The following is a 15448-nucleotide window of genomic DNA, read 5'->3' on the forward strand; positions in this document are numbered from 1 at the left end:
GGCCGAGGGAAGAAAGGCCGGCCCGAGCGCATGCGCCGGCGCCGCCGCAGGGGCCGCCGGGAAAGCGAGTCCCCCGGCCGAGGGCGCGGCCGCCCGGCGGCGCGGGTCGGCGGCGGCGGCGCGGACTCGCTTTCCCGGCATGCCCCGCTGCCGCCCCCCGGCCATGTAAGCGCTGCTCGGCGAGAGGCCGCCCCGTTTCCTGGTTGGGCTCTGGCAGCCATTTTGGGCTGAGGAGCGAGCGCGGAGGCCGCGGAGCGGGCAGGGCGCCGGCGGAGGGGCAGGCCGAGCCGAGCGCCGGGCGAAGGCGGGAGCCGTTGGACGCCTGCATCCGCGGAGCGCCCGCCTCGGCGGCGGGAGGTGCCAGGCCGCGACCGCCCCCCCTCAGAGCGCGCTCGCCGTCCCTCGGGCCGCGGGCCCCACGGACATGTCCAGCATGAATCCCGAATAGTGAGTGCGGGCCGGGGGAGCGCCTCGCCGCGGCGCCGGGCCCCGCTGCCCCGCGCCGGGGGGGCCGCCATCGGCAGGCCGCGGGGGGGCGGGGGAGGGGCGGAAGGCCGCCGCCGGGCCTGGCGCGGGGGGGGGTGGGAGGGAAGGGCCGGGCCTGAGGGCCTCCGGCGGCCCCTCGCCTACCCCCGGCCACCGAGGGAGCCGGGCGGCGGCGGAGGGCAGGCGGTGGGCCTGCTGGTGCCCTCCCCGCGGGGTTGGGTTACGGGCACCGGGGGGGGGGGGGGGGGGCAGCCGCACGGCGGGGCCGCGAAAAGTTACTGATGTCCCCGCCATAAACCGGCGCGATGGGCCCGGTGATCCGGGTGGCTTCGGCAGCCCGCCGCCTCCCTCCCCGGCAGCGCCGGCGAAGTGAGTACGTATGGGCGCAGGCGACGGTGATTTTTTTTTTTTTCCCGACCTCGGAAATACGCCTGGGAGGCCGGGCTCCCGCAGGTGAGGGGGGGAACCCAGCTCTTTGTGAAAGCCGATCTTCCTGGCCGGTTGCTGCTGGCAGCTTAGTAGTCAGAGGTCCACCCTTCACTTTAGCTGCAAGTCATGTGTGTGTCACATGGCTCTTGCAAAACACTTCTTGCCTATGTAGATTTTGCAACGCTGTGACTTGATAATGAAATGCTCTTGGGGCTGTCTTGAGCTGAAATAGCACTTGCCTAGAAAACCTGGTGATGGCACAGTTTTGGGTTTTTTTGGAGGGTCGTTGTACCTCCTTGTGTGAGCATGGCCTTTTTCTCTCAGCGGCCGGCTGGGGAGTGAGGATGTCTGAGCTCACTGGTCCGTAGTTGTCTGTATCCTGGCAACTGCAAGAGCAGTGGCTTGCCCACCAGGATGTTGGGGACAATAAACCTTGTTTTGCTCATGGCTTTTTGGAGTGAATAAGAGGAGAGACTTGGGATTAGTTTAAAAAGCACTTTAAAAACCAGCTGCTGCACTCTCAATACTTTAGTATTGAAGAGTGTTTTTAGGATTCTTCCACTGACACTGGCTTTGCTGGCACTCCAGTTTGGGGTGATGAAGCCACTCTAATGTAACTGAAGCGGTTATGGTATTGAAGTGCACGTGTGGTATGATATTACTGCTCTAGATTGTCTCTGGTCATGGATGACACCTCTAACAACTTTTGTCCACAAACCATGCTTTTCCACACGGCTGAGGCTGCTGACTTGCATGGTCATGGCTTTTGTGCTCTGTGCTTATGGCAGCATGGTTGCAAGCTCTCCAGGCCCATTAAAATCACCTGAAGAACAAATAGTAGAAAGCAAAGTAGTCCTCAGCTGGTGTGAAGGAGTTGGTGAAAACTAAGAGGTATGGCCAGGAACTCGGGTTACATCTTGGCAAGATTGCAAAACAAGTGTGCTTGTGTGGCTTTGGAAAACACCAAAGCAGTAGCTGGAGGTAGTCAGTGGGTGGGAGACCAACAAATTGTTGGTGTGTCTGTGGTTGTATTGACTCTCAGAGTTAAACGCAAATTTACCTTGCAGACTGGTGGGTTTTGTAGTGAAAAACTGTCTGCAAAGTGTTAGGACACTGACACTGTGCAGAAACAGGTTGAAGGGGGCTTTTTCCATAGGTTTTTTTTTTGCCTTTCCTGAAGCCTCTCAGCTTTCTAGACTCTGATTCAGAGAGTAGTTCCCTGCAGTGACATACTGAATGCTGCTACGAAGATGGGGAAAATGTTTTGAGGGAGACTGATTGTCAGTGGAAAGTGCTCATTCCTGTTCATGAGGACAGCTGAGTTCTTGAAAATGAAGCAAAGAAGAAAAAGCTGTAGTTTAAGACTAATTTGTAGTATTAAATTGCCACTTCCTGGCAGGGCTGTGTCTGCAGGATGAGGATAGGAGATGGGAAGGGTGTGGTGAGATGGACAGAAAATATCTGTCACTGTAATATGTATACTTGGATCAATGTTAGACCACGAATAAGACTTATGGGATTATGACATTATTTCTTCTAGTTACCTGTAATGGATACAGGTACAGATGTCCATTTGTCCTTTTAGAAGTGCCTGGCCTATAATCTAACAGATCCTCACTTCCTTATCACAGCTTCAGATCAGGCTATAGCCCCGAATTTTCCCTCCTGGGCATGCCAGAACTCTGAGGTCAGTGGGATAGCTAGTTAAAGTTTTCTTAATAAAAAGCCCTGCCTCCTTCAAATTTCCTGTTAAAGTTATCGGATTGGAAGCTGCTGGTGCAAGGGTTTGAAGGGGATGTGTGCGCTTCTGAGAGCTTCCTTGAAATTTCAGGGCTGTGGTTCAGCCCAGTGGACTAGTTAGTGTGCTTTTTCATTTGAGTGAAGGAGCTGAAGAGGGATGGATTAGTCCTAGCATTTGGAAGCTAAATTCTCAAAACACCTGCCCACCTAGCACTGGGATGTGTTCCTTCTGTGTTCCTCCCCCTCCTGTGGTGTTTAAATGAGCAAAATGTCAATATTGACTCTGTTGTGACTAGATCATGTCAGGTTCGGCATTTCCTACCCCTTTTGCAACTTGCATGTAGTAGGCTGACTAGCATAAACACACTGGTGGGTGAACTATGTAACAGCCAAGTGGTATCAGGAATTAATCTTGATCAATGCTCTATAGTGTCTGGATCTTGTCCTAGATACCTTCTTCAAGGGGAGACAAGGAAATGAAGTGCCTTTTGGAGTAAATCTGGTTTTTTGCATTCTTCAGAAGTGTTAGCAGATACCTGCGTGGGGGTTTTCAGTCTTGTGTGGTAGTGGTCAGTAGATGACAATTGAGTGTCAGCTTCTGGGTCGCTGGAATCATCTGAAATCATTTGTGTTTTAACCTTTCTAAACAGCCATCTGCGATGCAAAGTAGCATTGTGCCTTCTGGATTCTGTTTACTTACACAAGCAGTGTGTAATCGGAGTGGCAGTCATGCTCCTCTTCAGAATTTCTTGGGTGGCAGAACAAAGACGGGGGATTTGAGGCTGCTGTGAGTACCTGTTTACAGTAAACTTCCAGCTGACATCAGTGATTAAAGCTGATTCCAGACTGATGACTCCCTAGTCTTGTCTGTTTTAGCCTAAAACCTTCCTGGTGTTTAAAAAGTCCCCACATGTCTACCTGTATAAACAACTGTCTTGGAGGCCCACAGGTCCCTTGTTCCGTGCAGCTTTGGCCAGGTCTGTCCTCAACTTGACATCCCGGTCTTCTGCTGAACTTTCTGCCTGTTCCATGGAGAATGCATGTAACAGGAGGATGCTGCGCTCTGCTCAGAAATTTCACGGTTGTTTTGGAGGTGCCTTTTTTGCAAGAGGCAATTAAATTTAGCCTATCTATCCTTAATCTCTTTGGCAAGAGGAAGTTAACAATATCCTCTTCCTGATGGGGAGGATTTGAAAACCTTGCTCGTACTGACAGTACCTACCTGCCTTGCTGCACATATTCCTCCCGTGTGCTCTCTTACAGGTGCCAAGTATGACTTGCTTATATAAATGGTGAGAAATAGTTGAATGATAAATCTGAATTCACGCTATCTCCAAGTAGTGTGGAGAAGACTACGCTGCATAGCTCAGCCTGCTTTATGAAGGCTCCCTAAACTGGAAGAGCTGATGAGTTAAGTCTTCAGGTTTGAAGAGCAAAATTCAGTGGCTTCAGAAATGGTTGTGGTGCTCTTCAGGAGCAAATACCAACATTAAACTGCATGGCTTGTTGGACACATCGCAACACTTGAACCTGTTAACACAAATATTCTGTCAGTGTAGTTCAGTCTAGAAATAGATTTCTGCAAGTTCTTGTAGCTTGTTTTCATTTTTGTTTGACTTCAACTGTTGCTGTACCCTGAGAGCTGTCTCTAGCATCGCACCGTGTTTAACAGACTGCACATTTGGTTCTCAAGGTCCTTATATAGGCACCTGCTGTATTTTAAAAGGTCCTAAAGCAACTGTGCCTAGAAAGGAAGGCACTGTAACATTGGAATATGGAATAATTTTAATTTTTAAAAACATAAATAGCAAGGTTCTACTTAAATTATCTCTGAATTGATGCAAGTTTAAGCATCAGTCTTGCTTATCTGGCCAAAGTTGGTTTTTTCTGACACAACACCCATTTCTAGGGTCAGAGACAGAGCTAACTCGGTAAAGGCTGTTTCCAGCCATGCGGCACCCTGACTGGCCCTGGTTTTGGTGGGGGTGAGGCAGGTGGCTTAAGTCCCTGTGTGAGCTTGTGGTTGTCCCTTATTCTGGAAATTCTGAAGCCCAAAGTGAGGGAAGGTCTTAATAGCAAAGATGTCAAAACCAGTATTTAAGGCTCCTGGCTTCTTGTTGCTTTAACTGAACAGCAGCACTGTGTATAAACCATTATTGTTTTTGTTTGCTTGTGAACAGTAGAAGATTTAATAGCAGAGTAGATCTGGTTGGGAGCTGCTCTTAGCACTAAGAATAAGAGGAAGACAAGTTACTTGATGTTTGGGGGCTGGGAGGACCTGAATTCCCCTTGGAAGCAAGGGGAGGCTCTTAAGTGGATCTTCAGACTCATAGCTGAAGCCTTACCTACACCAGGAAGGAATTATTTTTTCCCACTCATTTTAGTGAAGACCATATAGTGGTAATATTCATGTGTTACCATTCTTAAGGGGATTATAACACGCTGCAAGCTCTAATACTTTCAAGTGTATTAGTGCTTACTGTAAGTAATAATTTAACTTCAGTATTGCTGAAAATTCTGGTTTTGCAGAGAACGGAACAACCAAAACTTCCTGCTGAAGTAGGAAGGAGCTGTTTGAAGGCTGAGGTAATTGTGGCTTCAGTGTATACATCCTCCTGGGGAAGGAGGAATAGGTTGAACAGTGGACCAGGTCTCGGAGCTGCTTTACCTTGCCTTGGTCTCCAGATTCCATTGAGTTTTTCTGTTGCTCTCAGGGAACTAAACTATCAGTGGGGATTAAGAAGTTTTAGATGTTTCTTGCTACAGTTGCTATCAGGTAGCCCCTTGCCTGAGTTCCTGGGTGATGGTGGAGAGGCAGCAGAGCTGGGCTGGTCAATACAGCCACACTTCAGTGATCTTAAAACACATTTTTTGTGATAAAGCACAACTGCGCATCCTCAACCACTAGCTTGTCAGTGTGGCTGTGGTGGAGTTTCTGCAAGTGGAGCCACAGGAAACATGAAATTGGTGGGTTTTTTTGAAGTGCACAGGGAGGCAGTGCTCAGGACTCCAGGTTGTGAGGGGGGATTTTTGGTGTCACCTTATGGGCAGGCACAAGCTTCAAGAAAGATGTATTTTGTCCGTGATCACCAGTGTAAGAGTATGAGCCGTAATAATGCTTCTGGTCAGTAATAGTGCTTTGACTATCTTGAAACTGTTAAGATATGTGGGTTGTGATGTAATGTAACTTATCTCCCCTGAACAGTTTGGGTTAGTAACCGTCATTCTACTAAAACCATCTTGTCTTGTATTAGTACGTGTCTTGAACAGGTGGAATAGTGAGTTCTGTGACCATAAACTGCTAGATATCCTTTTGATTTTTTTTTAAATGACCTTGAGTGCTTTTAGCTTTACACTGTGGGGGAAGGTTGCACTTTTAAGGATCAGCTTATTAGTTGCTACATTTACCACTTCTGACTTCTCTCTAGCCTTGAGAGAAGTGCTGTGGAAACCGAGGAAGGTTTCAGTTGAGCATGTTCTCGCAGCCTGGGACCAGCTGAGATGACAGTCACTTGGGCACTTGAGCAGAGGAGTGGTGAAAAGCTGAGCAGTTGACCATCTGCTTGGCTGTTATCAGCTGGGGATGGATGCAGTTTCCTGGCTGGATTCCTGCCAGCTAGAGTCAATGGCTATGTTGGGGAATAATAGGTGGGGACAGTTGACTTCAGGCATTTGCATACACTTTATCTTCTCAGTTTGGTAAAGTGGGCATAGAAATATGTCTGTTGTAAACTCTTGTGGTTAGACGAGAACAGGACTTAATCCTGGACACTACAGTGCCGAAGAGCTGTAAACCTAGAATGGGTTAGTCTGGTGCTTACAAAGCAAAATAACTTGTTTAAGTGGTGGGTTGTTGCTTTTTCTCTGCTGCTTGATCTCTAGTATTAAACTGCCCCATTAGTCTTATGACTAACACAAAATCTAATGTTTTGCCAACAGTAAATTCTTCACTACTCTTTGAAGTATAAGACTAGGTTCGTCATTGACGATACTGTGCTTGTTCCCTCAATGTTGGGAGGACTCAACATTAAGCAAAAAAAGAATTGTCACCTTTTCCAATGCAACTTGAGAATTACTAATATCACACCTGACATCTAGAGAATGAATGTATTCTCATCTGGCAATGGCTTTAGCTTTATTTTCATTCCTGAAAGGCAAGTGGAGTATGTGGCTGCTGTCAGGTGTTAATAGTGTATCGTGGAAGGTGGATGTTCATTTTTGCTTTAGCAGGCCACTAAACTTAGCGTTCATAGTTTGTATATTTAAATTGCATATCGTGCTGTTTGATTCTGCTGGAACTTAAATTTGGGTAACTTAAACTGAGGAAGGAACTGGCTGCTTTTGGCCAGCTACATGGTATTTGTGAAGCTGGGCAGTGGAACCAGGCCTTTGACTTCAAAGATGATCCAAAGATAATGGCTCTGGTGGACAGCAGGGTATTACTACCATCTGCGTCTTACTTGAGTCACTCAACCAAACAATGAGGCTTGCACTTAATTGTGAAGCATGATTTTAATCTTAGCTAGACCACAAAGGGCTGAAGTAGGACTGTGTTAGTCTGGTGACAGTCACACCAATATCCCCAGAGTAAACTCCTAGGAAAGTACAGTTCTACACAAACCCGCTGTGTTCAGACCACCTACCTCACCTGTACCTTACAAGTAAATAAGGTAAATTGTGAGAGTGTCTAAACTGGATAGAGAAGCTTGGAGTTGTAGGTGACTTCCCTAGTAGTGAATTAATTTACCCTTCTCAAACATCATAATACACTAGCTGTAAGGAACTTGGTTCTTGGTAGTGTTTTTCATTAAGTGACGTCATTTTTTTTTTTTTTTCCTTCTGCAGTGACTATTTATTCAAGCTACTTCTGATTGGAGACTCCGGTGTTGGGAAATCTTGCCTTCTACTTAGGTTTGCAGTAAGTGATCATGCTTGAAAACTTTATGTAAAAAAGCTACCAGGTACTTAGCAAGAACTTCTCTGCTACAAGAACTATTTGAAAGGACTGATATCTGTCAGGTCTGGTATGCCAAGGAATAATTAAAACATTGCAAAACCCTCCTGTCTTCTGCATTTGTTTCTAGCTGGTATATTTGTTTGAGTAATACAGAAGGAAATAATATCAAGAATATGTCCAGTTAAGTTTAATTCTTGTTTTCCTGTTACTTGAGGACAAGATATCTTAATTTAACTTCCACCATTATGCTAGTGGTAGAACAGTGAAGATGGAGGAACCTACTTGAATTCTGGGGTGTATGCCTTCAGGCATGAAGAGTACAAATGTGTCAGGGCAAGACCTTGATCAGTTACTACTTGATGTGAATATTTTCAGCCAGATGAAGTCTGATATCTTCATTGAAAAGGCCTACCAATTGCTTAGCCAGAGGGAGAAGTAATTTAAATAATACTCTAGGAATAATAGGGCGTTATGCTTCCTTTAGTGAATGAGTATATAAGAAATGTTAAAATTGCTGGTGGGCTCTTGTGGCTGAAATTTGATGCAAGAAGCTCTAGTTTTCCTGTCAACAGGAAAAGTTAAAATGGGTTTGACAGCTCTGAGTAGAAAAAGCTGGAGGAAGGAAGGGAGAATATGGGGCATTAGTTTAGAAACTAGAGTTTGATACTACTGCAAGACGACGGCAGTAGTTTCACAGCCTGTACAATTGCACTAGGCACCTCTGGCAAGAGCCTGTGGTGGTTCACGTTATTAATACGCAGTGGTGGTCTGGTGTGTACACATAGCTTCACCTGGGTTAAAGCTATTACAGCCGCTGTTTGTGCAGTATTAGGAGAGGGAGACTGATGCAAGTATGAACTCTAGAAAGATGTAACCTGCTCTGGTCACAGAACTGGAGGCAGCGGATTGGAAGTGACACCAAGGCTGGAGCAGTACTCCCAGATCAGTCTAGCCTGCTTCTCTTGCAGAGACTTTTGAATTAATTTTGGCTTCATGTGAATAATCTTTTCTTTTTTGATAGCCAGCTTAAGTTTGTGTTCAGTTATCTGGTGATTCTTCAACTAAGTAGCTTTTTTCCGTTAGAAATTTGACGTTCTAACTAAGCTATTTTACCCTGACATAAGGAATTACTGCAGCATTCGCTTACCTGTGTTCTTCCTGCTGTAGGTTAAATGGCATCAGGCTTTTCAAACATACCCTTTTGAGTATGGAAATGTTAAGGAAATAAATGTCATGTCATTCTAAAAGGCTTAATGCTTTATTCTTACTTGCATGTGTTCCCTCAGACAGATGTATTACCTAAGGTGTCTTCCATTCACAACCCAAAGAAATCCCTTGCTTTTGTGATAGCTGTTGGTTGCATAAAGCCTTTTGTGGTATATTTTACATGAAGTTCTATCCTACTGGTACTTTGGGAATAGAAACTTCCTTCGTGCTGGCAAGCTAACAAGCACTAGAAGGTAGGAAAGACTGATCCAGCGCTTCCTGTGTGCCTTAAGGCCTGCTGGAGGCTCCGCAGGCAGGTCCATACGGGCTGCTAAACCAGTGCTGTGTTTTCCTTCCTGTATTTACACAGACTGCAGAGCAGAGGGCTTAAGACAAGTACCCAAGCTGTAACTCTAAACTGCCTTAGCAACCAGCTGTGGCAGCAGAGGATCTGAAATTCAGATGTGGAGTGTGACTGAGGCAAAGCCTCTGACTTGTAGGTAGCTGCTGTGTAATACAGATGAAAAACCATCAAAGGAAAATAAAAATTGGAGGCATTTTAATAACCGTAATGATTATTCTAAGTAGCTCTTGAATCTGCCAACATGAGCAAGCTACAGTTCAAAAGGACTTAACACCACAGGATTTCCAGAAAAGGGGCTTTTTGACTAGTTTTTTGAATATAAATCTTGTTGTTTGAGGTGCTTTTAAAAAACTTTGCAGAATTTTTGAGAAGTAAATAACTCGGTGAAAATGCCTAGCTACCTACTGGACTTTGCCATGAATAATCAGGCTGTTTTTGCTAGGGACTTAAGTACCTTTGTCTGCCTGTTGCATAATAAGGTAGGTGACTGCGGAAGAGGTGCAGCTGGCTTGACTTATGTTCACTCTTTCTCCTAGGATGACACATACACAGAAAGTTACATCAGCACGATTGGTGTGGACTTCAAAATCAGAACTATAGAACTAGATGGGAAAACAATCAAGCTTCAGATAGTAAGTAGTATTTCTCAACTCCTGGGTACTTTAATCTGTTGAAGCACAGAATTATTGGTAGTTATCTTTGTACTTTAATCATTAAAATATAAGCGATATCTTTGCTGCTACAAGAGGTTAGGCAGTTTTTACAAGATTACAAGACTTCCCATGACCTGTCCTTGAAGGATGCGTATCCAGGCTGCCTGCCTGAAAGAGGAAATGACCTGTTACAAATTTATTTTCCTGGGAAGAAAAGAAAGCTTAAGTATTTAAAAGGTGCTGTGAGCTGAAGGGTAGAATCCTGTGCTGGAGTGCTCTCATACCAAAACTGGTGTAGTTCTGCAGTATTTAGCAAGAATCACACAGTTGTCCACGAGGCCTGAATTCTACAGCAGCTGTTAATAGCAGGCTGCTGCACTCTCTGGTGCTGGAAACTCTGCTTTTGTTGACCTGAATGGAAAAACTGACACAAACGCTTGTAACTGGCCTGTCTGCCTTCGCACTGGGCAGTGTTTTCTGGTGATGTGTTTGGCCTTTCACTTGGAATAAGCAGGGGAAGAGACTTGGCAGTTCTTTCCTCTAATCTTGAAGCACTCTAAAAGGGTGACTGGTGTAATGAAATGTAATATCTACGCAAGGTCACGCAATCCTTGTCAGCCACTGCTTCCAGCTCAAGCGGAGGCTCTCAGGACTTGAAGGCAATGACTCAGGGATTCCAGGCCATGTTGTGGAGCGGGAGACCAGTTTACGGCCAGAAGCCTAAGCCTGAGTCTGAGCCTCCAGACTCTAATGTAGCTGTCCTGAGTCCAGAGCAGCCCGCTAGGAATGCTGCCACCACTGAAGTCTGTCTGTGAGTCTGACTTTTTTTTTAATGTGGAGTGAGCCCTGTTCTTGGCGTGGCTCCAGGGAGAGAAATGTTCAGGTGAGTGCTGTTCCTGTCCTGGTGGGGGGAGAGGTCAAGCACCCGATGCCCCTCCTTAACTCTCCCAGCAGGAGGGAGGAACCAGGCTTGGTTTGACTTATTGCACTTCATCCTCTGAAGAGGATGTTGCCTTTAAATACCTTTGTGGCAGCTCCTGTACCAAGGGAGTGGCCTTGTTAGAGACCCACATCTCTCTGACCTTATTCCTAACAGGTTTTCTAGCCCTGGCTCATGTTTATTCTTCTGACCACTGAACCATGGCTTCTTCATGGGTCAAAACTGCCTAATGTTTTCCTCCAGTGAGATCTCTTGACTACACTTGTCTGAAACCAATGAGTGCTTCTAGAGAAGTACCTACTGCAGTGTAATCCTTCTCGATTAAAATATCTTGATCTTCTCAAATCCTGTTTGATGCATACAGTTTCAGAGCCGCTTCTGTAGCTGTGACTTGGACATGCTTGTAGTTGGATGGCTGATCAGCTGAGCTGTATTTCTGGAGCTAATGAGTAACATTGGTACAGCTATATTGCAGTAACTGATCCTGTTATTTGTCTTGTAGTGGGACACGGCAGGGCAGGAGAGGTTTCGAACTATCACTTCCAGTTACTATAGAGGCGCTCATGGCATCATAGTTGTGTATGATGTTACAGATCAGGTAAGTGTTAAACCTGTGCCTGGAGAGTTTCTCCAGGTGGAATATGCTAGGCTGATAAGTAAATAAAACTGGGAATTTAACAACTTGGCACTCCTCAAGGAGACAGCGACCATGTTCTTCAGGCTGTGTTAAGGTTTATCAAGCCAAATGCATGTGTTAGTCTCTGGTTTGGGGCTAAACACAGAAAATAAAAGGAGCAGTGGGATCTGTGGCTCTAAAGCAATTGTATCTTAGGCTTAACCTAAAACCTGCTGGGCAGGTAATGGATTGTTCTGTGTGAATGCTTCTCACCCTGCCTTCGGTAGCAGGAAGTCTGAGTTTCTGATGGAAGCTGGTGAAAGAGTTCTGAATGTACTTGAACTTTGGTCTACAGTAAAAACTGGCATTTGAAACAGAAAACCGTCAGCATGTGTGCAGGATACAACCGAGCCAGTGTTTTCTGTGAAAGAATCTCTGAAGATTACCGGTGCAGTTGTCCTGTTTGAAGGGCTCTTAGGAAGTGTAGAGTTTCCTGAATTAATAGAAAAAGCACGATCGGGTTCAATTGGTGACTTGAGTATCAGTTCAGCGTGGCAGTTCTGCATTTCTGGAGTCAAAGGTTGTTCTGGTATCTCTACAACAACACGGTTTGCACCTAATACCTGGTGCTTTGTAAATGCCTGGGATTCTTCTGGTTTCAGCTGCGTGCTGTGTCTTTTATCTCTGCTACAGGAGGAGGAGGAGGAAGAGTCCCAGATGGTAGAAGTTGTTGACTATTCAAGATATGGAGCAGGGAAAGATAATGGGGGGGAGTGCAGCAAGGGGGGGAAGGGCTGATTGTGTAGGGCTTGGAGCATGGGCTGAGGAGCTGTATAGAGCCTGTGGTGACTCCCCTGTCCCGAGGCAGTCGGGGGAGTACTGTAGCATTAAAGTAGAGAGTTCGCTCTCTCGTGGATGTGAATGACATTGATAAGTTAGGTACGTGGCTTCATATTCTTTCCCAGTCATGACTGCATAGGGCTGAACTGTCCTTTGGGTTAAGGGTCTTGCTTACAGTTCTCTTATCTCCTAGGAGTCTTTCAATAATGTAAAACAGTGGCTGCAGGAGATAGACCGTTATGCCAGTGAAAACGTCAACAAGTTGTTGGTGGGGAACAAATGTGATCTGACCACAAAGAAAGTAGTAGACTATACAACAGCAAAGGTATGTTGGTACTGATGCATATTTGCTTTGGTTGAGCACCTAGCCTGGATCCTAATGCACTTGAGTAAATTCTGGTGGAGGGAAGTGTCCTTGTACACAAATGCCAAGGTGCCGTAAATGCCAGCAGTTTAATGACCCCTTGCAGTGCAAGTCATCACCAGGCTGGGGTTTGGGAGCGGGGCGGTGGGCTAGGAACTTGTGGCTTATCCGGAAGTGTGCTGGGAAACAAGGTGAGGTATGAATCGGTGCATGATCTTACTCTTTGCTGTTTCTTGATTTGCAGGAATTTGCAGATTCTCTTGGAATTCCATTTTTGGAAACCAGTGCAAAGAATGCCACAAATGTAGAACAGTCTTTCATGACCATGGCTGCTGAGATTAAAAAACGAATGGGTCCGGGAGCGACAGCTGGTGGTGCAGAGAAGTCCAATGTTAAAATTCAGAGCACTCCAGTCAAGCAGTCTAGTGGAGGTTGCTGCTAAAACTTGCCTCCCCCCTTTTGTCTCACAACAATGAATTTGCAATCTGAACCCAAGTGAAAAAAAAAAATTGCCTGAATTGTACTGTATGTAGCTGCACTACAACAGATTCTTACCGTCTCCACAAAGGTCAGAGATTGTAAATGGTCAATACTGACTTTTTTTATTCCCTTGGCTCAAGACAGCTAACTTCATTTTCAGAACTGTTTTAAACCTTTGTGTGCTGGTTTATAAATGTGTAATCCTTGTTGCTTTTCCTGATACCAGACTGTTTCCTGTGGTTGGTTAGGATGTATTTTTGTTTTGATGTTTCTATTGGCATGTTTAGATGTCAGGTTTAGTCTTCTGAAGATGAAGTTTAGCCATTTTGTATCAAACAGCACAACAGTGTCTGTCACTTTCCATGCATAAAATTTAGTAAGATATATGTAAGATCTGATTTGCTAGTTCCTTCTTGTAGAATTATAAATGGAAAGATCACACTATCTGATTAATAGTTTCTTCATACTCTGCATATAATTTGTGGCTGCAGAATATTGTAATTTGTTGCACAATATGTAACAAAACTGAAGAAATGTTTAATAAATATTGTACTTATTGGAAGTAATATCAAACTGTATGGTGATAAATATTGTCTTAATTTGTATGGCTAAGGGGGAAATCAGGCTTGCATTGTGCACAAAACAGATCTGTGTGCAGCCATGGCTCTCAGACCTTGTAGTAGACCAGAGATCTTCCCTGCAACTCAAACTAGTGACTATGGCCCAAAAGCCTGAGTTGTCATGGTGCTTAAGGCACGTACGCTGTACCAGAAACGCGCAGCCAATGTTTGCGGAGGCGTAATGCACTCTGAATGTACAACAGGTCCCTAACTTAGTCTTGGAACTTAATTTATTGCTCAAGGACTCGATTTAGGGAATTCATGTCCGCTTTGCGTAGTAGGGGAGAGAACGGTGTTTCCCAACATGAATGACTTGAGGTGGTGTAACTTTCTACCAGTATATTATGTCTTTTTTCTATATACTGTTAATTCCATCCTCTTTTAATCAACACTCTTAGTGCAACAGCTTAGCTTCTATTCTGTTTGCGTAGAGGCCTCAGAGGGATGAAACGGGGACAGTAAGGCCCCACAACAGACTGTTGCTCAAAGTAGGCGCTATCTCTCTCAAACAATTTGGAACTAACCAGCAGCCAGGAGGTTTTGGACAGTGTGTGATTCTTTGTACAGAGCTAATCAAATCATTAGTGCCTGATGTCTAGCTAAAAAGCCACAGGAAAGCTAGCCTATAACACTTCCTATACATGTAAAATTGTTCAGCTTTATCTAAACTCAAATGTTCAGCCTATTCTGTAAATAGTCTCATGTTTGAAAGACCATGTAACATTCCCCTAGTAGTAAATACACCCTGTGATAGTAAAAATATAGCCTAGATATGTTGTGAGGTATAAACTAAAATTGGTGCAAATATCCTCTGATTTTTGGGGGGGGGGGATGACTTTGGCTAACAGCTTTCTTCAACATAGTTGCATCAATCAACAGGCAATTGTAATACATGAAGTATTGTCATGGTTAAGTTGAACTCTTCCACTTGAGACCTTCACAATAAAGTGATGTGCTTTCTATTAGAGATGTGCTTGTTGGTATAATTCATTCTAGACTGTGACTGGCTCCTCCTCGAGAGCGGGAGCAGTAGGAGTAGCGAGTGCCGCTGAGCTCAGGAAGCCAACCAGAAGGAGGTGTGTCGAGGGTAAAACATCTTCCCTTCAGAGAAGTGCACAAATGAACTTCAATGTCAAGATGCCTGCTACATACTATCCAAACCAATGTTAATATATACAGTAATAAAAGCATTGCAAAACCAACTTGGGCTGCACCAGTTGTTTGGTGGTTATTTCCCCCCCAAGTCATTACTGTGTTGCTGTGCTGGTGCTGTTCAGTGCTAGAGCCTGCGGCTGTCGGGCTGGAGGGGGGCAGAAGAGGGCAGAGCAGGCCTAAAAATCCTGGAGGAGGGCACTCTTCCCTGCGTGCTGAGATATTAAACACCTTTGATGTAATGGGTCAGGCTTAAGACTTACAAGTGGTAGCCAACAGGCAGCAGTAGCCTCTCCTTGCACGTAAGGCCCGCGCTGCCGGCTGTGTTTAAGCAGCACCCCGAGTGCCTGTGGGTAGGGGGCCTGGTGTCGGTAAAGCCCGTGAGACCAGTCCCGCTGGAACCCTTTGCTTGCGCCTTTTTGTTGAACTTATTTGGATCTACGAATTGCTACCTGCAACTTGGCAATAAAAAAATTTGTCCTTCAGGCGGAGGAGGTGGAAGATGGAAGAGTATAAAAAAAAAACCCCAAACACAAAACCTAGTGGATTATTTGCTTCAGTTTAGCTATGCTTTCGCCTTCTACTTGCGCAGTACAGAAAC

General features: G+C 45.4%; 1 protein-coding gene across 2 annotated transcripts; it reads left to right on the plus strand.

Annotated features, from left to right (window-relative positions):
* The first annotated feature begins 165 nt into the window (after positions 1-165).
* RAB1A (RAB1A, member RAS oncogene family) lies at positions 166-14662 on the plus strand. 2 transcript variants are annotated; one of them, XM_087774128.1, is made up of 6 exons: positions 172-447; positions 7501-7573; positions 9719-9814; positions 11278-11373; positions 12425-12556; positions 12840-14662. In XM_087774128.1, exons 1-6 carry the CDS (start codon positions 425-427, stop codon positions 13035-13037), a joined length of 618 nt encoding a protein of 205 aa, XP_087630254.1. In that variant the 5' UTR covers positions 172-424; the 3' UTR covers positions 13038-14662. The 2 variants fall into 2 exon arrangements, with proteins under 2 accessions (XP_087630255.1, XP_087630254.1); XM_087774129.1 differs by lacking the exon at positions 11278-11373 and having other exon boundaries at positions 166-447.
* Positions 14663-15448: the final 786 nt, after the last annotated feature.

Source organism: Nipponia nippon, unplaced genomic scaffold (assembly GCF_047370975.1).
Source record: "Nipponia nippon isolate SJK-2023a ecotype South Korea unplaced genomic scaffold, ASM4737097v1 scaffold_4, whole genome shotgun sequence".
NCBI classification, from domain to species: Eukaryota; Metazoa; Chordata; class Aves; order Pelecaniformes; family Threskiornithidae; genus Nipponia; species Nipponia nippon.